This window comes from Gadus macrocephalus, chromosome 23 (genome assembly GCF_031168955.1).
Source record: "Gadus macrocephalus chromosome 23, ASM3116895v1".
Classification (NCBI taxonomy): Eukaryota; Metazoa; Chordata; class Actinopteri; order Gadiformes; family Gadidae; genus Gadus; species Gadus macrocephalus.
In genome coordinates, this window is record NC_082404.1 from 18,631,469 (window position 1) to 18,653,968 (window position 22,500).

Consider the following 22,500-nt stretch of genomic DNA (forward strand, 5'->3'; position numbering starts at 1 on the left):
CCGCACACCATCAAGGTTAATTGGCAGGTATCGTGTTCTCACATGGCTTCATGAGGCGGAAGAAGTGGGTTGGAATAAGTTCCCCAAGGAAATCATTATCAGTTTAACAAAGAAATACTGTATACGTGTGTTTTTCAAAGCTATCCGCCACGATGCACGTTGCCCTGTCGACTCTGGCTTTGGCCATACCTAGGTCAAGCCATCTTTTCCTGAGAATGCAAGGTGAGGTCCCTTGACCGGTGATAGCTGGCCTAATTATAACAAATAAATATTGTATTCGTGTATATTCAAAGCTAGCCGCCATGATGCGCTTGTGCCCTGTCGCTCCCTCGCTTTGCCATACCTAAATCAAGCAATCTTTTCCTGAGAATGCAAGGTGAAGACTCCGGACCGGTGAGAGTTAGCCTACATATAACAAAGAAATATCGTATTAGTGTATTTTCAAAGCTATCCGCCATGATGCACGTTGCCCTCTCGATCCTAGCTTTGCCATACCTAGGTCAAGTCATCTGTTCCTGAGAATACAAGGTGAAATCACCGGACCGGTGATAGTTGGCCAAATATTAATATAAAATGGCTGTATTTGATTAATGTACACCAATGGCTGTTACTGCCCCCCCCCCCCACTGAAGAGGCCCGATGCCATTGGTTACTGGCATTGCTCCAATGACGTCATTCCAAGTGCAACAGAGTGCTATTTTGGTGCCGAGAAGATTTTGCCTTCAATGGTGCAATTATTAATACACGTGAATTATACGAATCGAAACTAATCCTTTATCTACAGTCTAATACCTGGAGGTTGTTAGACGAGCTGAACTACTACTTCACTGATCTATTTGGTTCCACATTTGATTTGTGACCGAAGAAAAACAACTGAATGTAGTATTTATGGTGGCATATAGATCAGGTCAATCGACATGAAGGAAAGGGAAGGGGCAAGGCATCTTTCACAAAGATGCCTACAGGCAGATTGCTGACATTGGGTAGCCAACAACCCATAGTCAATATGAATCGTAGTATCGAGTGACCACCATGGCTTGCAGATATATTAGTGAGATATTTGTAAGTGTGGAGAAAACCTTCTGATGCTTTCAGGGTAAAAAATTGTTTGCACATTTTGCTAATTTGTCACACCACCCGACTAGGCTCTTGGCTGGCTGCATATCACTGGTGCAGAGCTGTGACGCATGCTACGCAGAGCTAGGCCAAACTCTTCTAAAGTAGGCTTTAGTAAGCTAGTTAACAACATACGGTATGATATTCTACGACATGTTAAGATATGCTAAAGTAGTCTAAACTAGTTACAGTATGATATTCTACGATAGGCTAAACTAGGCTAAACTAGATAAGGTATGATATTATACGATATGCTATACTAGGCTAGAGTAGGCTAAACTAGATGCAGTATTATATTACACAATATGCTAAAACAGGCTTAAGTAGGCTAAACTAGATAGGGTATGATATTCTACGATACGACAGAATTACAATACTTGTTAATGGGATGTTAATCACTAACTCATCTCGGGTGACCCAGTGAAATGCGCATGGTTTCACTGAATGTCACAGTAGTGAATGGATGGTTTTTCACGGATAGAAAGAACCACAGTGTAGGCCTGCAAACCGTTTGCACAGTGAGCCCAGAGAGAGCTCCGCCACCGATAGCACTGCGGACGGACCATCCATAAATGTAATCCTTAATCTCCGTATCTGTCTGTCCATGTGTCCACTCCCCCCTTAAACCCCTCTCCCTTCCCTTTAGCCTTCCCTCAGTGTGGCTGAAGCCTGCCTAAGGGTTGAATATTGATTATAATCTAATGGCCGCTGTAATAAGTCCATTTATCCATCCACAGTAATCATGTATTTCTTATGTTCTAATGTTTTTTTTGGCTTGCCTTTAATGTTTAATCTTTTAATTCTGTTTGATACTTTCTCCAGTCCTTGCTTCTTACTTTTGGTGTAAAATTGAACACTTTCATCACTTGTTTGATACCGAATTAAAATAATGTCTCTTTCCCCGTCTCCCTCTTCCCTTTCTCCATTTGGCTCTCATTCTACCTCTCTTCATCTTGATATTTTCTCTCTCTCTACGCACTTTCATCTCTCCCTCCATCTCTTTGCCGCACTTCAATCTCTCCCTCCATCTCTCCCTCTCGTCCTCCCTCCCTCAATCTCTCTCTACCGCACAATCCATCTCTCTCTCCAACTCTCCTCCCTCCCTCCATATCTCCCTCCATCTCTCTCCCACTCATCCATCTCTCCCTCCCTCCCTCCCTCCATCTCTCACCTCTCCCATCCCTCCTTCCATCTCAATCCTACTCCTACTCATCCTTTCCCCCATTGCTCTCAATTTCCCTCTCCATTACTCTGGTCCTCTGTCTCCATCACCACCACCTCCTCCCCCCCCTCCCCCCCTCCTCCCCCCAGCCCCTGGACTTTGAGCGGAAGCGGCAGTACAGCCTGCGCGTGCAGGTGGAGAACGTCCACCTCAACCCCCGGTTCTTCGCCGCCGCGCCGTTCCGCGACGACGCCACGGTGAAGGTGCAGGTGGAGGACGTGGACGAGCCGCCCGTGTTCGAGCGCCCGAGCTACGTCATGGAGGTGAAGGAGGACGCCGCCAGGAGCACCGTCATCGGCTCCGTCAGCGCCTCCGACCCGGACTCCCTCCACAACCCCGTCAGGTACGGTCGGCCGACGCAGGGATTCAAAATGGACGAAAGCGTCTGCTGAGTGACTTCCACGTAAACGGGTTACATCCGGTTGCATCTGGTTCAGTGGGGTTTGATCTGGTTTTAAATGGATTGGCCTCGTTGCAGCCGGTCTTAACTGGTTTATTTTGTCACACCTGGTTTGACCTGGTTTCCTTTTGTTCACACTTGTTCTGGGTTTAAACAGTTTGAGCTCACTTAACCCGGTCACACCTGGTTTCACTTGGTTTCGCATGGTTACCGTGTAACCATGGTTACACCTGCTTGCATCTGGTTGCGTTAAGATTCACCTGGTTCCCCTTGGTAACCTCTGGTACATCCTGGTCGTGTTTAACATCACCTGGTTGCACTTGGTTGCGTCTGGTTTCATCCGGTTGTGTTTAGCTTCACCTGGTCTCGCTTGGTTACGTCTGGTTTAATCCGGTTGTGTTTAGCTTAATCTCTCTACACCGGTTTCCATTTGGTTACCCCAGCTTTCACATAGTTGAGCTGGTTTCGCCTGGATTCATCTGGAACCACCTGATCTCTGGTAGACCAAGATTGACAGGATTAAAGGATTTGGGTGTAGCTGGGTGGAGCGCTGATGCCTTGTAGCTACAGAGATCTTGATTTGAATCCTGGCCTTAGGACTTTGATGAACTATTTGTATTCTCCCCCTCGATTTAGCTTGTGTCTGCCTGCCTCAAAACACACAGGCAGGTTAGGCAAATTCAATTTACATTTGGATTTACATCTGGATATTTACATGGATTTACTTACAGCAGATGCTTTCAACCGAAGCAATATAATACAGCCTACAATCAATATTGAAGCAACTAGTGTGTGTGTGTGTGTGCGTGTGCGTGTGCGTGTGCGTGCGCGTGCGTGTTTGTGTGCAGCAGCCGGACCAACTGATGTCAGTTACACAAGTCACCAAAATTTTTTTATTTCATCTGGCGTCTTCGTCCCCGGTGCATCAGAGCTCCGGACAGAACAACGACTTCACTCGACTCGTCTATTGCGACGCACCGCCATGAAACAGACTCCCCGGCTGTCAAGGACCACACTTGTTAACCCGGCTATGACAGCCCCGTGAAAGAGGTTAACTGTGCTGTTGTCATTGGAAACCAAAGGCCCTCCCACCGCTGGGAAGTCAAAAGAGGATGGATTTGATCCGGCTAAGAGCATGAGCCGCGTGGCTGCGAGGGAACAAATAGATTTCTTTCTTTTTTGCACCAATCCCGTCTGAAGTGGGGTGAAAAAAAAAAAGAAGGAGCTGGTATTGAGGCAGAGCGATGCAGGAAGAGTAATGTAAAAGAGGTTTAACTCGTTGTGTCTGCTGCCTGCCCCCCGGCGCCTATTGTACTCCGAGACATCTCCCGGGGAAGGATCCCTCTTATGTGTTCTCATTTTTTATTTTTTTCCTGGCCCTTTCTGAGGGGGTCTTACGCTGGGGGGGGGGGGGCATCCGACACAGGGCCCCGTCGAGCCCTTTCGAGATTGGATTCACAACACAGGGGCTTCGCAAATAAAGTTGGCTGAATTTGACATGGTTGACAGTATTCCGGAGGAGAGGGGGGTTGGGGGGGGGGGGGGGGGGGGGGGCGAACACCGGGATGAAAGTAGCATTCGTGGCGGATTATGGCGTTGAGAAGGAGTGCGAATGTTCTGGAAGGTATCAACGCACAGCGGGAGGGTCGGACGGAATTGAAAGAACCCCCCCTCCTGAAAATCAACAATTGCTCAACGTTCCTGGGTTTTCCATTTGCAGGAAGATGGTTGTAACGGTCGTTTAGCAGACGCTTTTATCCAAAGCGACGCCGATAATGCAGCCTCACGTCGTTAAGGAGCAGGTAGGGGGTGAAGGTGATCTCGCTGAAGGATGCCTCCAGGTAAACCGAGAACATGGATGGGGGGGGATTAAACCCAGCTTCTCTCGGTTGGAAATTGAGGAAAAACAACTACGATATCCCATCCTAAAACCCCAAACTTGAAACTCAACACAAGTTTGGCTTGAATGTCATCGAGTGTCAAACCCAGCTCCTCTCGTTTGGAAGTCGGGGAGAAAGCACTACGATATCCCATCCTCAAACCTTGAAACTCGAAACTCAACACAAATTTGGCTTGAATGTCATCGAGTGTCAAACCAAGCTGCTCTCGGTTGGAAATCGGAAGGAATAACTACTATATCACATCCTAAAACCCCAAACTCAAAAATCAACACAAGTTTGGCTTGAATGTCATCGAGTCTCAAACCCAGGTAAACTCGGCTGGAAGTCTGCAGGAACAACTACGATATCCCATCCTAAAACCCCAAACTCACCTCCTTTTGAGTTTGGCTTGAATGTCATCGAGCATCAAACCCAGCTCCTTTCAGCTGAAAGTGGAGGAAAAACTGGGCGGATATCCCGTCCCAAAACCCCAAACTCGAAACCCACGCTTTCTGGAGTTTGTCCTGAATGTCAGCGAGCCTCCCATCTCGGTCCCTCTAAAACGCGCCCTTGCAAAGAGGGCACTCGCACCCCCTCGGTATACCCTGGATTCCGGAGACATTTACGCAGTGTACTCCCTGGAAATAAAACCAGCGCTTCATTAGCATACCATAGTTCAGCGAGATAACACAATCAATGCCGCCGCTGTCGTTTCGCCACGGCCCAAGCGGCACTCAAAAGGAAAAGGGCGGGCGAGGTTGGGCCTGCGGTCCTCGTACTTAGAGACTTTCTTCATTTTTTACGAGCCACGCCGGGAGTTGATTCTCAAGGTTGAAGTTCCAGTACTTTATTGCGGGTGTCAAATATGATATCATTCTCTTTTATCACCCATCATCCGTGCGGTACCTACCCGCTGGCATTTACAGCCAGAGAGGAGGGGGAGGAGACAGGGTTGGGCATGAGGGGGGGGGGGGGGGGGGGGGAGAGAGGGTGTAGCTAAGACCTAAGGGTTGTTAGGGGAGGTCTGCTGAGATCCAGTGATTGTTATCTGTCTGTGCGCGAGCACTACCCCCCTCCCCCCTCCCCCCTCCCTCCACGACAGACACCAAAGTCCATCCTCAACGCACTCTCAAACTCTAGAGGTTGCAAGTGTGCAGACATGCATGCATGTGTGTAACTGACACAGATACACACACACACACATGGTACTCCAGGGAGCACGTTAATGAATCCCCTGCTATACGCACATACACACACACACACACACACAAGCACATACACAAGTGTAAAACAGAGTGTGACAGATTGTGGACAGCCTGGTGTTCATGGTGCTGGTGCCATGTTGTATTCTTTTTAAGGAGGATACAATTATACAGCACTGGCAACCGGTGTGACCATCACCACCTCCACCACCACCACCACCTCCACCACCACCACCACCACCTCTGGCGGACATAACATCATGCAAGCACCTGCACACAGACAACGGCACCTACACACACACACACACACACACACGATGTAACCACATTCAAACTACTCCCCCACACAAGCCAACCACACTGAACACACACACACACACAACCAACACACATAATGACCCAGCTTACTAGCGTGCAAACACACGCACACACACACACACACACACACACACACACACACACACACACACACACACACACACACACACACACACACACACACACACACACACACACACACACACACACACACACACACACACACACACACACACAGCTCGGTTCCAGTTTACTCCTTGCTCTTTCTTTTTCCTCTGACTTTTAACTCTCTTCTTTTATCACACTTGTTCAGTTGTTTGCTTGTTCCTTATTTAATCTGCAGCCTCTCCAAATCAGGCCAGTGGTAGGGAGAGAGTCCTGCTCTGTGTTTTTTGTGACAGTGGAATTACAGTGGAATCCATTCATCCGCGCCGCCGTCACGCAGCCGCTGTCCTCCGCAGCCCCGTGGCCGCGCGAAGCCCTCCGGGGAGCGGGCGGTCGCGGCGCCAAGGCTGGCGTTGTTCATCCAGAACCACCGCCGACGTCCGCGCGGAACTCTCCGGAAGGACACAGAGGAGGAACCGGAACAAAGCGGAGATCGGGAGAGAGAGTGAGAGACAACAGAGACTTATTTAGAGGAGGAGATGCAAGCCGTACACAAGCTGCATCTCCTCCTGGCTCACCAGAGCCAGCGGGAGATTACCCCGGGATATACCCGACCACGTTTACGTGGCTTTCCGGACCGTCGGGGCCCGAATGCGACTGCACCGAGCGCGATCAGCATACAGGCAGGAGCTTGTTGTTCTAGTTGACGGCCGATGGCGCGACCCCGCGGTTCCTGTTATGATCGACGACGCGTTCCGTCATTGGCGCCGCCGCCGTGGCTCGTAGCTCAACTCGAGACCCAAGCGGCCCAGAATCCCCTCGCCACAACCGCGGGGGTCTCGGACCACGTCACCATGGCAACAACCCCGCCCGAACTCGCCCAGTGTGTGAGCTGTCCTGCCAGGGAGAAGCGGAGCCCGGGGACTCGATGTATGCTAACATTAAGGATGCACACGGCTGTTCTTCGCCCACCCCCCCCCCCCCCCCCCACGGGGGAGGTCAGACCGCAGCCTGGTACACATCCACCCCTGCGATGTGCCTCTGATGAAGGGTCCGTCTGCAGGGAGGAGGTGGTCGGGGAGAGACCCGTGAGACGCCCATGAGGCTGTTAGAGGCGGCAGACCGGCACGCACTCTGGGAGACGCAGCATGGGGAGGACATTGATGCTTTGATGGGCTGAGGATGTGTATCATATAACATCCACTTCTGTGTGGACCGCCGTGTCCCAACGAGGACCGTCCATTGTTGTTCCAATAACAAGCCAGGGTAACGAGGGACATGCAGGCCTCTTGAATGCAGAGTAGAGGGCCTTTAGAACTGGTAATAGGGAGGAGGGGAGGACGATGCAACGGGACATGAGAGGGAATAACAGACAGGCTCAAGAGAAGAAGTCTGGGACTCGAGTGGAGACACCAGCACAACAACATGAGAGACACTAGCAGTACGACAGTATATACGTCTGGTCTGGAGCGGCATGAAGACCTTCAGTGGTTTCAGTCCGACAGAGGAGTCGGCAAATGGGAAAGGGACAACAATCTTAAACTGTTCTTCAATAGTGTCTTCGGTTGCCGGTGCTGTTCTTTGTCCTGCGGTGTCCGGAGGCAGCAGAGGTTGAGAGGTGGCGGATGCCAACAGACGAAACAAACTCACCCGCGAGGCCGGTGACGTAGCGTTGGAGCCGGCCTGTCCGGCGGCGGCGGCGGTGGCGTCAGAGAGGAGCAGGCCGCCCAAGTCGTGTGTCATCTCGGACGATGACTCCCAACAGCTCGTAGACATGCTGGTCAAGCAGAGGAGGATATTCAGAGCTCGTGTAGGCGGCTGCAGTAGCTCAGTAGGGTTGACTTGTAACCGGAAGGTTGCTAGTTTGAGTGTCGAGGTGTCCCTGAGCGAGACGCCTCACCCCGACTGCTCCACGACGAGCTGGCTGTCGCCTTACGTCGTTGACTCAGTCGTCGGTGTGTGAATGTGCGTCGCTTTGGATAAAAGTGTCAGCTAAAGGCCCTAAATGTAAATGTAAATGTCATTCCACTGAGTTGCACTGCAGAGCGCAACAGGGGGTAATTCCTGCCTGTGGCCATCAAACATTCAAACTCCTCCCCTCTGAGTCCATAGCCTGGCCCTTGGACTTATTTCACCCCTGCTGCTATAACCCCATACCTCATCTATTATGTATGATATTTTCAGCTGGTATCTATGGCTGTGGCAGACCTGTCATAAGCCTGTGCAATTGTTGCATTCGGACCTGCTGAAGTTATTGAGCGTTGTACCGGTCTGTCTGCCTGCCTACCGGCACACAGAATGCCCATGCTCCCATTGTGCACGACTGGAGTCGTGCACCAAAATGCGAACCCATACATATACAAACACACACGCACAGGCACACACACCCACACACACACACACACAGGACACGGGACACACGGATAAACCGTTATTTCCTGGTCGTTAATCAGGGGACGAGTGATTCCAGCAGAATATGAGGAAGGTAATTAGCAAGCCCGCCAGGCGCAAACGATCTACCAGGTTCAGCTACACTGGAGGAGGAGAATAGAGGCTGGGTATGGCTGGGGGTGCTGGTGGAGGTGGAGGAGGAGAGAGAGGGGAGAGACTGGGTCTGGCTCGGATGGTGGTGGTGGTGTTGGTGGAGGAAGAGAGAGCTAGAGGAGATGCTCGAGGAGACGAGAGAGAGAGAGAGAGAGAGAGAGAGAGAGAGAGAGAGAGAGAGGATAAGAAGGACAGCATTCTGTAAGTAGCAGTGGAGGAGGAAATGCAGGATTGAGGTGGAGGAGAGAGCTACAGAGAGGGACAGAGGGGGGAAAAGGGCGAACGAGGAGGGGCTATGCCTGGCGGCAATGGAGACGGAGGTTCAAGCAAGAGGAGGAGGAGGACAGAGAGGACGAAGGAGAGAGAGCAGGGAAAGATAAGAGGATAAGGAGACAGAGAGGAGGAGAGAGAGACCGAAGGAGGAGAGAGAGGAGAGGCTGAGCCTTCTGGTGGTAGATACATGGATACACCAGAGCTACCCAGTGGGGAGGAGGAGGAGGAGGAGGAGGAGAGAGGAGGAGGAGCTGTTTTGATAAAGATAGTAAAACGGTCGATGCGATGAAGGGGTGTGTGTGTGTGTGTGTGTGTGTGTGTGGGGGGGGTTGGGGGGAGGGATCTGGGCGAGGAGACGGAGAGGGGGGTGCGCGTGCCAGGAAGCTGCCAGAGGTGCAGAGAGTGCTGGGGGTGTGGGCGGGTGGAGGCGCAGCGGCGCGGAGAGAGCCCTCGCTCGTGCTCTCCCCGACGGGGTGTGTGTCCTCTCCGGCTGGCCTCCCTGTCGCCTGCGACTCCATTAATCACCCTGATGCATCGCCAGTCCAGCAAACACAGGAAAACATTACCACTGGAAAACCTGTTGGCTCCCGTGTGTGTGTGTGTGTGTGTGCGTGCGTGTGTGTGCATGTGTGTTTGCGTCAGTCAGTGTGAATGCATGTACATGTGTTTGCTGATGTATACGTGTTTGAATTTGTGGTTGTATCTTAGGACCCTCTTTATTCAACATCTACATGCTCCCACTAGGGCAAATCATGCAAAATAACAATATTGACCATCATTGCTATGCTGATGACACGCAAATCTATGTATCGCTATCACCAAATGACCATCGGCCCATAGATCTGCTGTGCCAGTGCATTGAGCAAGTGAAGGAATGGATGTGCCGAAATTTCCTTCAACTAAATGAGGACAAAACAGAGATAATTGTATTTGGTTCTAAAACGGAAAGGCTTAAAGTAACCCAACACCTTCACTCTCTGTCCCTGAAAACCTCAATCAAAGCCAGAAATCTAGGGGTTATCATGGATTCAGATTTACATTTTGACAGTCACATCAAATCAGTTACAAAATCTGCATATTATCACCTTAAAAATGTAGCAAGACTTAGAGGGCTCATGTCCACCGAAGACTTACAAAAACTTGTACATGCCTTTATCACTAGTAAGCTTGATTACTGCAATGGTCTCCTCACAGGTCTCCCAAAACAAACTCTGAGGAAGCTTCAGCTTGTTCAGAATGCTGCTGCTAGAGTTCTAACAAAGACCAAAAAATTTGATCATATTACACCAATTCTGAAATCGTTACATTGGCTTCCTGTAGGTCAGAGAATTGATTTTAAAATCATGTTGCTAACCTATAAATCCCTACATGGTTTAGGCCCAAAATATTTAACTGATATGCTTCCACTACATCAGCCTTCTAGACCACTAAGATCCTCTGAGACCAATCTGTTAATTATCCCCAGAGTAAACACAAAACATGGGAAAGCAGGATTTAGTTACTATGCAACAAATAGCTGGAATAAACTCCCAGAGGATTTAAGACTTGCCCCAACTCTGAGCACCTTTAAAAGACTGAAGACTTTTATGTTTGCTATAGCCTTCTGCTAAAATCTTAAATACATTGCACTTTCTAAAAAGCTTTTTAACTTTGCCTCTATTTTCTATTTTAATACTAAAATGCCTTTTTCTATTTTACCCATTTCTTTGCATATGTTTTTCTTTTACTTATCTATTATTTTATTTTATTGTATGACAATGTTTATATGTGAAGCACTTTGAGTCTGCCTTGTGTATGAAAAGTGCTATATAAATAAAGTTGCCTTGCCTTGCCTTGTATGCCTGTGTTTACTTGTACAGTATATATAAATATATATATATATATATATATAGATAGATATAAAACATAGTTAAAATTTGTTTTGTGCAAACATATGGATTTCTGTGTGTGTTTGTGCCTGTGTCTATGTGCACGTGACTATGTCAGCTGTGCACATTTTCTAGCCTGCGTGCATGTGTGTGTATTGATTGCACACAGATGGAGCGTGTGCATCCCCGTGTGTGTGTGTGTGTCTCCATGCACACATGTGTTAACGTGTTTGTGTGAATGTCTGAACTTGTGTGTCAAGGTGTGTGTCGTGTATGTGTATGTGTGCTTGTTTCAAGGTGTGCGTGTGTTTGTGTGTGTGTGTGTGTGTGTGTGTGTGTATGTGTATGTCTCAACTCGTGATCGTGATTGTGTTTGTCTGTGTGTGTGTGTGCATGTATGTGTGTGCGTTTGTTTGTGAGGCAACTCCAAACACATTGTCTCTCCCCGCTGGAGCACAGTCTATTCTGGAGGACTTGTTTATTTTGGGCTGAAGAAGTATCCCACAGTGACGGGTCTAAACCCGTCCTGCACGCGTCTTGGAGGCGCTGTGCTGAACTTTCCCTCCGCACCTCCTAGCCTCCCTATCTGACTCGCCCGCATGATTGAAACATCTCTCTCTCTCTCTCTCCCTCTGTGTACCTGTGTGTGTGTGTGTGTGTGTGTGTGTGTATGTATGTGTATGTGCGTGTGTGTGTACGTGTGTGCACATTTGTGTGAGTGTGCTTATGCGTGTGCCTGTGTGTGTGTGCGTGCATGTGTGTGCATGTGTGTGTGCACGTTTGTTTGTGTGTGTGTGTGTGTGTGTGCGTGCACTCTGCAGATACTCCATTGATCGGCGGACGGACATGGACAGAGTGTTCAACGTGCACGCGGGCAACGGCTCAGTGTTCGTCCTGAGGGAGCTGGACAGAGAGGAGGCCGCCTGGCACAACATCTCCATCATCGCCACCGAGTTCAGTGAGTGCAGAGAACAACTTTTTACTCATTACGGACGGCCGGCATTGACGCCACGCGGGTTTGGCTGATTCACCCAGGCCAATTTTGACATGTAAAACGGCACAAGTCTCAATGATTACTTCCGATGAATTGACAAAGATTGGATTAAATTACATACGATTAACCTAAATTGGTTAATCTCTGACTAATATTATTTCTACATCAAGTAGAATCCACAGAGATTTGGTAAAATTACATTCCAAGCATTGAACACTTTTTACGTATAATATTTATCTATTTACACATGGAATGTTTTTCTCAACCGTTTAACGGTTTATTCCCAAAAATGAATCTAAATTGGTTCATTCAGATTTCCAAATTTCCATGTGGCTGAATGTTTTCCGCTCCACACTTCTACTACAAACAATTACTCCTTTGGTCTTGGGAGTATTGTCTAGCAGCGCTCTGATTAACCCTGACACCATTACACACTCCCCCACCTGGGAGCTGGCCCTCACTGCACCCCGCCCACATCTGAGGGATTAGGCACTGCTGGGTAACTGGGGTATGAGGTTAAGGAGGCGGGGAGGGAAAGAGGTGTCGCTTTTTACCTAATTTAAGAAATGCCCTTTTATCAGGATGGTAAATTCAAAGACATTTCGGAGATTGAAGACCGGTTGGAAAGTGGGTTAAAATGGAGAGGGTGGGGGGTGGGGGGGGGGGGGGTGTAGATTGGACCTGAATTGCATGAAACCAAAGAGGGGTAGGGATAGACACAGATCGGCCTGATAAGCACAGGCAAGGTCGTTGGAAAAAAAAAGAAAAAAAAAAGAGCGTGCGTGATTTCATCAATGAGCGAAATTGCAATAAAATAAAATCAAATTTTTTTACCAGATATGCTTCATGAATACGGCAAAGGATGGCATTTCAAGAAGACAACGTTATCGCTGTGTGGTTTGTTTTAAAGAAACAGCTCAGGTTTTGCGATACATTTTTGCGACAAAAAAACCCACAAAATGATCAGACAACAGCACAGGCAGCCCGAGAAAAGGGTTTCTGCTCTGTTTTACGTAGAAGCCTTAAAGATATTAACCAAAATACTTTGAAACTTTGAACTTTGAAAACGACCTCGCAGCTGACCGCTGTCCCCCCTGACCCCCCTGACCCCTCCACAGACGCCCCTCGCCAGATGACCCGTGTCCCCGTCTTCATCCGGATCCTGGACGTCAACGACAACGCCCCGACCTTCGCCACAAACTATGAGACGTTCGTCTGTGAGAACGCCCGAGCCAACCAGGTACGACCGCCGCACGTAGGGCGGCACGTGACTCAGGAGGCGGAGCGGGACGGCTGGTAACCAGAAGGTCGCCGGTTCGATCCCCGGCTCCTCCTAGCTAGAGTGTCGAGGTGTCCCCGAGCGAGACGCCTCACCCCGACTGCTCCTGACCAGCTGGCCGTCCTCTGGCGTGGTTGACACCGCCGTCGCCGTGTGAATGTGTGCATGAATGGGTGAATGTGAGGCATTAAAAGTAAAGCGCTTTGAGTGGCCAATCTTTAGAAAAGCGTTCTATAAATGAGTCATTTACGTGTCTCAGGGTCTGGGTTGGATCTGTCCTCAGGTCCTTCTAGCGGTGTGCGCGTTCCACTCCCAGACGAGCGGATCTCGAATTCTCAAAACCCCAAACGTCTGCAACCTTGAGTGCTGTCAGTAATGACCTGCTCATTAATGACAGAAAAGTTAACTTTAAGTCCCCTCGGATGAAAGCGTCGAGCGCTAACTTAGTAAATGGTGCTGGATCCTGTCCTATTTTCCTGGTCCACTTCTGCTCGAGGCGCATGGTGTTCCATCTCAAAAGTACGAGATGGGCGCGTGTAGATAAGACGCTGTAAACTAAAGGAAGGAGTGGGGAGCCGGAAAACAGCTTCTGCATGCGGTGATTACTTTACCACCTTGTGTCGCTGACCCAAACCCCCTGTGCTGCGCCCAGCATGACAAAAACAACACTTTGAATGCTAAAACACCCAATCTACAACATGAAACCTATTTCGGAGCGATAACATCACAGAGGCAGGTCTGGGCTTCGGCCTTGTGGACTACTCATCCTGAATACGTTGTGTGTGTGTGTGTGTGTGTCTGGTTCTAGAGGATACAGACGGTGAGTGCCAGCGACCCAGACAACCCCATAGGAGGGCACCGCTTCGTCTTCAGCCTGGCGCCGGAGGCCTCGGGCAAGGCCAACTTCTCTGTGCGTGACAACAAAGGTGAGCCCCGCCGTGTGGTCGACGGCGTTAATGCGCCCGGGGAAGCCGAGGGCACGCTCCGCTGACACCGGTGTTTGTTAGGTTTGTTTACCGCCGTCCGTCCCCACGCGTCAATGTGTTTTATTTTATGTCAGGTTTGAAATAAAATTCAAACAAATGTTTGTTTGTTTGTTTGGGCGTCACACAGCCTTGTGTAGAATGAGTGAATAACATTGGTTGAAGAATGCCTTTGTTGGTTAGTAGTGCTGTTGTTAAGGGTCAACAAGAGTAAACAATAAAACACTATAAATAATAAACAAGCGAGTATTATTATCCTGAGCACGCTTTCACGTGAACAAGTTAACGCAAATGCAGGAAAAGTTTTCAGATTGGCCGTTCAATGCCATTGGTGAGTTAATAGCATTGATGAATGAAGAAGGCCTTTCGTTAGTTAATAGTGTTGTTGTTAAGGGTCGATTATAGGGTCGAAGGCCTGGAAGAAGGGATCCCCTACTATGCGTTTCTTCTCAAGATTTCTTCCTTGCTGATTTCAAGGGAGTTTTTTCTTGCCCATGTGGGGGCCTGGGTAAAGGAGGGTGTCATACATATTTGGCCTGTTAAGCCCTTTGAGACTGTAATGGTGATTAAGGGCGATACAAATAAAATTGAACTGAATTGATTACAGTAAAAAAGAAATGCAAAACAATAAAAAAAAATAAGGCTTTCACATCAAGGTTTCAACGTTAAAAGCACCTTGAAAACGCCTTAAAAAAAACAAACTGAAAGTAACTTCATCCTTAACCCAACGGCCGCTGTCCGTCCCCGCCGCAGACAACACGGCGTGGATCCTGACGCGGAGGAACAGCTACCTCAGCCTGCAGCGGAGCGTGTACCTGGTGCCCGTGGTGATCTCCGACGGCGAGTACCCCATGCTGAGCAGCACCAACACGCTGACCGTGCGCGTGTGCACGTGCGACCGCGACGGCAACATGCAGCTGTGCAACGCCGAGGCGCTGGCGGCGAGGGCGGGACTCAGCACCGGCGCCCTGGTGGCCATCTTGCTCTGCTCCATCATCCTGCTGAGTGAGGAAACGTCCCCCTCTCTGTGCTCCTCTATGTGCCCTCAGTGATCGTTGTTCTGTGCTCCTCTATGTGCCCTCAGTGATCGTTGTTCTGTGCTCCTCTACGTTCCCTCAGTGATCGTTGTTCTGTGCTCCTCTATGTTCCCTCAGTGATCGTGGTTCTGTGCTCCTCTATGTGTCCTTCTAACCCATCTATCTCTCAGTGCTCCTCTATCTGCCCTCACTGTGATCATGGTTTTGTCCCCTCCTTCTAACCCATCTCTCTTTCTGTGCTCCACTATGTGCCCTCAGTGATTATGGTTCTGTGCTCCTCTACGTTCCCTCAGTGATCGTGGTTCTGGTCCCTCCTTCTAACCCATCTATCTCTCTGTGCTCCTCTATCTGCCCTCACTGTGATCATGGTTTTATCCCCTCCTTCTAACCCATCTCTCTTTCTGTGCTCCTCTATGTGCCCTCAGTGATTATGGTTCTGTGCTCCTCTACGTTCCCTTAGTGATTGTGGTTCTGGTCCCTCCTTCTAACCCATCTCTCTCTCTGTGCTCCTCTATGTCGTTGGGCAGGGGTGGGCGGAGCTTACATTTACCTCTACATTGAGGGCTTTTAGCAGATGCTTTTATCCAAAGTGACTTACAATAAGTCCATTCGTCAGAAGAAAGAGAAACAGAAATATATCGCTGTCGGAACAGTAAGGATGTTCATAGAACCAAGTGCCAAACGCCAACAATCGCTAGGTTAACCCATTCCCTGTGTACAACAGAGATAGCTAGGATAAGATGCCAGACAATGCTAAGTACTATTTAGTGAGTGCCAGGATGTACAACATACAATAAGTGCCTAGACTTGCCTTGGGGGGTATAGGCCGAGTGTTTCCCCAACTTTGGGTTTACCTGATATGCATTTAGACGCTGGCGGGACATTGCTAACTTAAAGGCTATCAATATTTGATAGGACATTTGTGATGAAATTGGACGGTTTTAAAGGTTGCATTAAGGTCCTGTAAATACAAACAGCCGGCCGGTTTGGCAGCCGGCAGAGAGCCACTAATCGCCGAGTGCGCTGCACACGCATATGTTCACTGGGACAAGGATATCAGCGGCAGATGTTGATGGGGTTCAAACCAAGTGTGAGGCGGCAGAAGCACCAAAAACTGTTGAAAACGGGGCGACAACAAATGTCTGCTCAGAACGGGAAGAGGAGCCCAAACGGGTTGGGGAACACGAGGGTATACTCAGAGAGACTGTTAATCAGGCCAGTTAAGCACACCTTGGTAGGTGTCGTCCTTTATTTATTGGTAGTATAGTATTTTAAGTCAAACACTGACTTGAACCCACTACATCCCTTCAAAAACCTCTTGTTTAGACAATATGTGTTGGAACAAGATGGTTTATTTGAAGGGCGCTCTGAAGCCCGGCAAGAAACTCCAAACGCTGTCTCCCCGCGCCAGTCTGACAGACGGACAGAGTCCTCAGATGGCGGTGAACACTCACACACATCAGTCCGTCCCAGCGGACGCAGGCTGGCTCTCAGAACCGCCGAGAAGGACACAGAGCACAGAGAAACAAGCACAACAAACTCCTTTGTTCAGCGGCGGGGTGTTTCTGAGCTTTTGTTTTGCTTGTTTCGTAATGACGCTTTTCAAACAGCCGCTCCTCTCTCTCTGTGTTCCGTGTCCTCCGTCTTAGTTCCCTCACAGTAGTGACCGTGGTTCTGTTGCCTACTTCTAACCTCTCTGTGCTCCACTATGTGCCCTGAGTGATCGTGGTTCTGGTCCCTCCTTCTAAACCATCTCTCTGACTCTGTGCTCCTCTACTCGTCCTTCCAGCGATCGTTGTTCTGTGCTCCTCAATGTGCCCTGACAGAAGTGATCGTGGTTCTGTGCTCCTCTTCCTAACCCATCTCTGACTCTGTGGTCCTTTACTCTCCCTCCCAGTGATCCTGGTTCTGTGCTCCTCTTCCTAACCCATCTCTGACTCTGTGGTCCTTTACTCTCCCTCCCAGTGATCCTGGTTCTGTTCCGTCTTCCTAACCCATCTCTGACTCTGTGCTCCTCTACTCTCCCTCCCAGTGATCCTGGTTCTGTTCCGTCCTCCTAACCCATCTCTGACTCTGTGCTCCTCTACTCTCCCTCCCAGTGATCCTGGTTCTGTTCACCTCTTCCTAACCCATCTCTGACTCTGTGCTCCTCTACTCTCCCTCCCAGTGATCGTGGTTCTGTTCACCTCTTCCTAACCCATCTCTGACTCTGTGCTCCTCTACTCTCCCTCCCAGTGATCCTGGTTCTGTTCGCCTCTTCCTAACCCATCTCTGACTCTGTGCTCCTCTACTCTCCCTCCCAGTGATCCTGGTTCTGTGCTCCTCTTCCTAACCCATCTATGACTCTGTGCTCCTCTACTCTCCCTCCCAGTGATCCTGGTTCTGTTCACCTCTTCCTAACCCATCTCTGACTCTGTGCTCCTCTACTCTCCCTCCCAGTGATCCTGGTTCTGTTCCGTCCTCCTAACCCATCTCTGACTCTGTGCTCCTCTACTCTCCCTCCCAGTGATCCTGGTTCTGTGCTCCTCTTCCTAACCCATCTCTGACTCTGTGCTCCTCTACTCTCCCTCCCAGTGATCCTGGTTCTGTTCACCTCTTCCTAACCCATCTATGACTCTGTGCTCCTCTACTCTCCCTCCCAGTGATCCTGGTTCTGTTCACCTCTTCCTAACCCATCTCTGACTCTGTGCTCCTCTACTCTCCCTCCCAGTGATCCTGGTTCTGTTCACCTCTTCCTAACCCATCTCTGACTCTGTGCTCCTCTACTCTCCCTCCCAGTGATCGTGGTTCTGTTCACCTCTTCCTAACCCATCTCTGACTCTGTGCTCCTCTACTCTCCCTCCCAGTGATCCTGGTTCTGTTCACCTCTTCCTAACCCATCTATGACTCTGTGCTCCTCTACTCTCCCTCCCAGTGATCGTGGTTCTGTTCGCCTCTTCCTAACCCATCTCTGACTCTGTGCTCCTCTACTCTCCCTCCCAGTGATCCTGGTTCTGTTCACCTCTTCCTAACCCATCTATGACTCTGTGCTCCTCTACTCTCCCTCCCAGTGATCCTGGTTCTGTTCCGTCCTCCTAGCCCATCTCTGACTCTGTGCTCCTCCACTCTCCCTCCCAGTGATCGTGGTTCTGTTCACCTCTTCCTAACCCATCTCTGACTCTGTGCTCCTCCACTCTCCCTCCCAGTGATCGTGGTTCTGTTCGCCGCCCTGCGGAGGCAGAGGAAGAAGGAGCCCCTGATCATCTCCAAGGAGGACGTGCGCGACAACGTGGTGAGCTACAACGACGAGGGCGGCGGCGAGGAGGACACCCAGGCCTTCGACATCGGCACGCTGCGCAACCCCGAGGCCATCGAGGAGAGCAAGCAGCGCCGGGACGTCGCCCCCGAGCTCTTCTACCCGCCGGTGCGCCGCCCCGTGCCGCCGCCGCCGCCCGCCCGCGACCCCGGCCACGGCCACAACGGGGACGTCCGGGAGTTCATCAGCCAGCGCCTGCAGGACAACGACGGGGATCCCACGGCGCCGCCCTACGACTCGCTGGCCACCTACGCCTACGAGGGCAGCGGCTCGGTGGCCGAGTCCCTGAGCTCGCTGGAGTCGGTGACCACCGACGGCGACCAGGACTACAACTACCTGAGCGAGTGGGGGCCAAGGTTCAAGAAGCTGGCGGACATGTACGGCGCCGACGACAGCGACAGGGACTCTTAACGGCGGACGCTGAACCAGCGGCAGTGGGCGAGAGAGGAGGAGGGGGCCGGAGAGGGGGAGAGGGGGAGAGGGGGGATGGTACCACCGAGGGGTTTGACGTTTTGACGTTTGCAAACGAACGCACTCTTACCTACGTGCCGAGATGGGCATCGTCGACTTTTTCTGGGTTGAGTGGCAGAGCGGATGAAGGGGAGGACGCAGGCAACGGCCGCGGGCGCCACTGTCACGCTATTGGTCGTGGTTGGAATAACCCCCGCCCCCCCCCCCCCCCCTCCCCACAAAACCTTGACCTTTCATTCCCGACCCCCCCTCGTGAGCAGATGTAGACAGATGTGTGTCCTGTCAGTGTTAGTTATGTCCACAGCGGGCGAAACGGCCCCGCACAAAGAAAGACTTTGTGGCAAGACATTTTTGTGTATAGGGGTGTAATGTGGAGCCCAAATATATCTATATTACCTGACAATATATTGTTTCTGTTGTTTTGATTTTTTGTTCCTCTCCGAGGCTGACGGTAACGAACACACAGCAGGAAGGCAAAGCATTTTTTTTTTGTAAACCTCCAGATATGGCGATGTATCTTACAGTATTCATGGGACGCTACGATGCTGCGAATTGTCTTATACCTTAGCTTGTGGTACTTACGGTAATACGAAACAATACGCTGTACAGTTACTCTTCTTTTCAGTTTCGTTTGTCCCTCTTTCTACTCCGTTTTTCCTTGTTCTGAAGGATTCCTACCGTCCGAGCGAATCCTCTTCCGACGCAGACTTAGCCTCTTATCTCCACAGCTGGGCGACCTTCCAGATGTGCGTAACAGGCCGCTACTCCTACTGATTGGCTATCTACGGCGTTCCCTGGGCAACAGTGTTGATGTCGACATCACACTTATTATTTTCCGTCGGGGCTTGACGATATTAAGTCAACGTGGTGATTAGGTTAGCTTCGTTCTCATTGCTCCGATCCCCTCCCTCCCCCCCCCCCCTCGACGCTATCGCAACACGATACCGTCAGAGGTCTGTTGCAGCCGGGAAACTGCTCTGTTGATAAGGGGCTAATGTCGCTAACGACGTACGTGAAGATGTGGCCACACACGCTGTCCATCACACTTATATATATAAATGTTTATATATATATATATATATTCACACATGTATCATTTACGTCCTGACAGCTTCATGCATTCGCCGAAGCGAGGCGAGCTGAAATACCAAATTGTTTTTTTAAAGTAGCTGAATGTCCTCAAACCCAATGCTAATTACGACTTAATCGATGGCGTCTCTTGACCTATAGGAGATGAGGCAAAGGCGTGGCTGTGCCACGTGGTTAACGCTGCCCTGTCATTCGGCCCGGCCTCTAGAAAGGCCCTGCAAGGATTTTTTCAAAAGCAGTCACTTTCCTTGAATAAAGACTACATTTCCCATGATGCCTCGTCTCCAAAAGAGTTACTCCTGGACTACTTTTGAATCTTGTGGTGGATTGATGTTATTTTTGGAGAAGAACAATGAAATGTAGTGACTGTTTGGCAATTTAATGTCATTGTGGCTGTGTGTTATGGCTTTTCAGGGGCAGACTTTTTGAAAGGGGTCAGGGGAAATGGATGATCCACTTCTTTTGTGGAGATTTCCGTGGTCATTTCCCGGGCGCCGTGTTGTTTAACTATGTAGACGGTTCTAGTGTCAATTGCCACTGTAGGGACTCTGTGTGTTATACTCCTTATAAGGCCTTCAAGGAAAACTTGGGACTGTGTTTGAGTGTTCTGCTAATCCTAATTACGTGGTACTACTTCTGAACCAAACAAATTGTACAGTGTCTTCAGTGCAGTAGTGAGACGATAATAAAGCCACATTATTTCAGTTGTCCGTTGGGAACCACCGAGTTGGTAACTCCTTCAGAAATCCCACCAACAGGCCCCACCCTCATGGCTTTTTAAATAATATTTTTGTTTTTTCGCTGGAAACAAAAGCAATTTTTTATTAATTTGAGAAGATAAAACTGCGGTAGCAGTTATAGCAGCTATAGCAGCTATTATCTTGAATATTTGTGTGTTAAGCGTGGCGACAGTCCAGTTTTAATACATATGTTGTTTTGGACACACAGACGATGAGCACCATATGACCTGTTAACACGTGAACACAAACAACCTTGCCTTAAATTAACATTTAAACACCAACATGGCGGCCCGTAGACAGGGCTGCCCTCTAACTGGTGTATTGGAGCAACGAAAAAAGGGCTAGTCTGACATTACCGCCCTGAACACAAACTCAGCAGCAGCCGCAGCAGCAGCAGCAGCAGCAGCAGCAGCAGCAGCAGCAGCAGCGATGTTTTGTATTATCTGTGTCACTGACACCTCAACAGGGTATTGTCATCACCGAGGCCTCCATGTGTTTCGTTTAAAACATCTGCAGCCAGCTTATGGGTTGTCATCGTTTGAAGTATTAGACTCATGGTTTAATCTGGGCGTCAGGCAACAGAAGAATAGATAAGCAACAGATTTGTCTCTTATCCATCATAAAGGGAAGAAAAGTGGTTTGACTAGAAGTATATTAAAGATGTGCTGGAAACTACCGCCCATAGCATCATCATCATAGAATAAATATGATTATTTGAGAGCTATATTTCTCAGAAAATCATGGCAACACCCCAGAGCTCATACATTATAAACACAAGTCGAGGCTTGGAGGAAACAAAACACCTAGCCAACAGTGGAACAGTGGACTAAGGGGTATCCAAAGTCTATATTATCAGGAAACAGCTGGTCAGAATGTATAGACCAAGCCATCTGATAGATCGTATGTCTTTAGATCTTGAGTCCATATGCAATCCCCCCCCCCCCCAACACACACACACCCACCACCACCACCTCCAGAAGGCAGTGGACATGCTGCCCTGCTCAGACCAGCGGTCGACAAGGCTCTGCCCCACGGAGTGCGATGGGAGAGACAAGCTTGAAATTGCTTTTTTCCCCTCCTCTATAAAGATGTTTAATAAGGAACATATGACCTTTAGGTGGTGTGGGATAAGGTTTTTAATCCCGGAGGTCTGTCCTTAACCGCCTGAAGGTCAGCAGGACATTATACCGGGCCGACGACCGAGATTGATGGGAAACGTCTTTTACTTGTACTTTTAACTAGTTGCTCCGTGTTTCTACGCGACGTAAACCCCCGAAAAGAAACCGAGAAGCAAAAAAAACCCACATCAAACCATCCGTCTCCTAAACGGCAATATTCTCAATCAATCAGGCCCCACACCCCGGGGATTTTTGTGGAAATGCAAGAAAAAACTTTTGATAAACGTTGGAAATTGATGGAGGGAGGGAGGGTAGGAGGGGTTGGGTCCGAACATCAGCAGGAAAATAGGGCCTCCTAAATAAGTTTTGCCCCACCCCTCTCCAGCTAAAGGCCAGGCTGGGAAGGGGCTGACATTTATCAGACATTTGGAACCGTAATAACAGAACACAAATGGCATAATTGCTGAGCCACTGCCCCCCCCCCCCCCCCCCCCCACACAAACACACAAAGAAATCCATTGATTTCCTAAACATCGGGCACACGGTAGATTTGACACTTCGGGTGG

At 49.6% G+C, this 22,500-nt stretch overlaps 1 protein-coding gene across 1 annotated transcript in view; it reads left to right on the forward strand.

Annotated features, from left to right (window-relative positions):
• Nucleotides 1-21,507, forward strand: part of LOC132452959 (cadherin-6-like) — a 27,844-nt gene extending 6,337 nt beyond the window's left edge. Inside the window, exons 2-7 of the mRNA XM_060045793.1 lie at nucleotides 2,428-2,681; nucleotides 11,750-11,886; nucleotides 13,041-13,162; nucleotides 14,010-14,127; nucleotides 14,938-15,189; nucleotides 18,407-21,507. Of these exons, the coding sequence (XP_059901776.1) occupies nucleotides 2,428-2,681; nucleotides 11,750-11,886; nucleotides 13,041-13,162; nucleotides 14,010-14,127; nucleotides 14,938-15,189; nucleotides 18,407-18,927 (1,404 nt within the window). The 3' untranslated portion in view covers nucleotides 18,928-21,507. The remainder of the gene's footprint in view (nucleotides 1-2,427; nucleotides 2,682-11,749; nucleotides 11,887-13,040; nucleotides 13,163-14,009; nucleotides 14,128-14,937; nucleotides 15,190-18,406) is intronic.
• The last annotated feature ends 993 nt before the right edge of the window (nucleotides 21,508-22,500 follow it).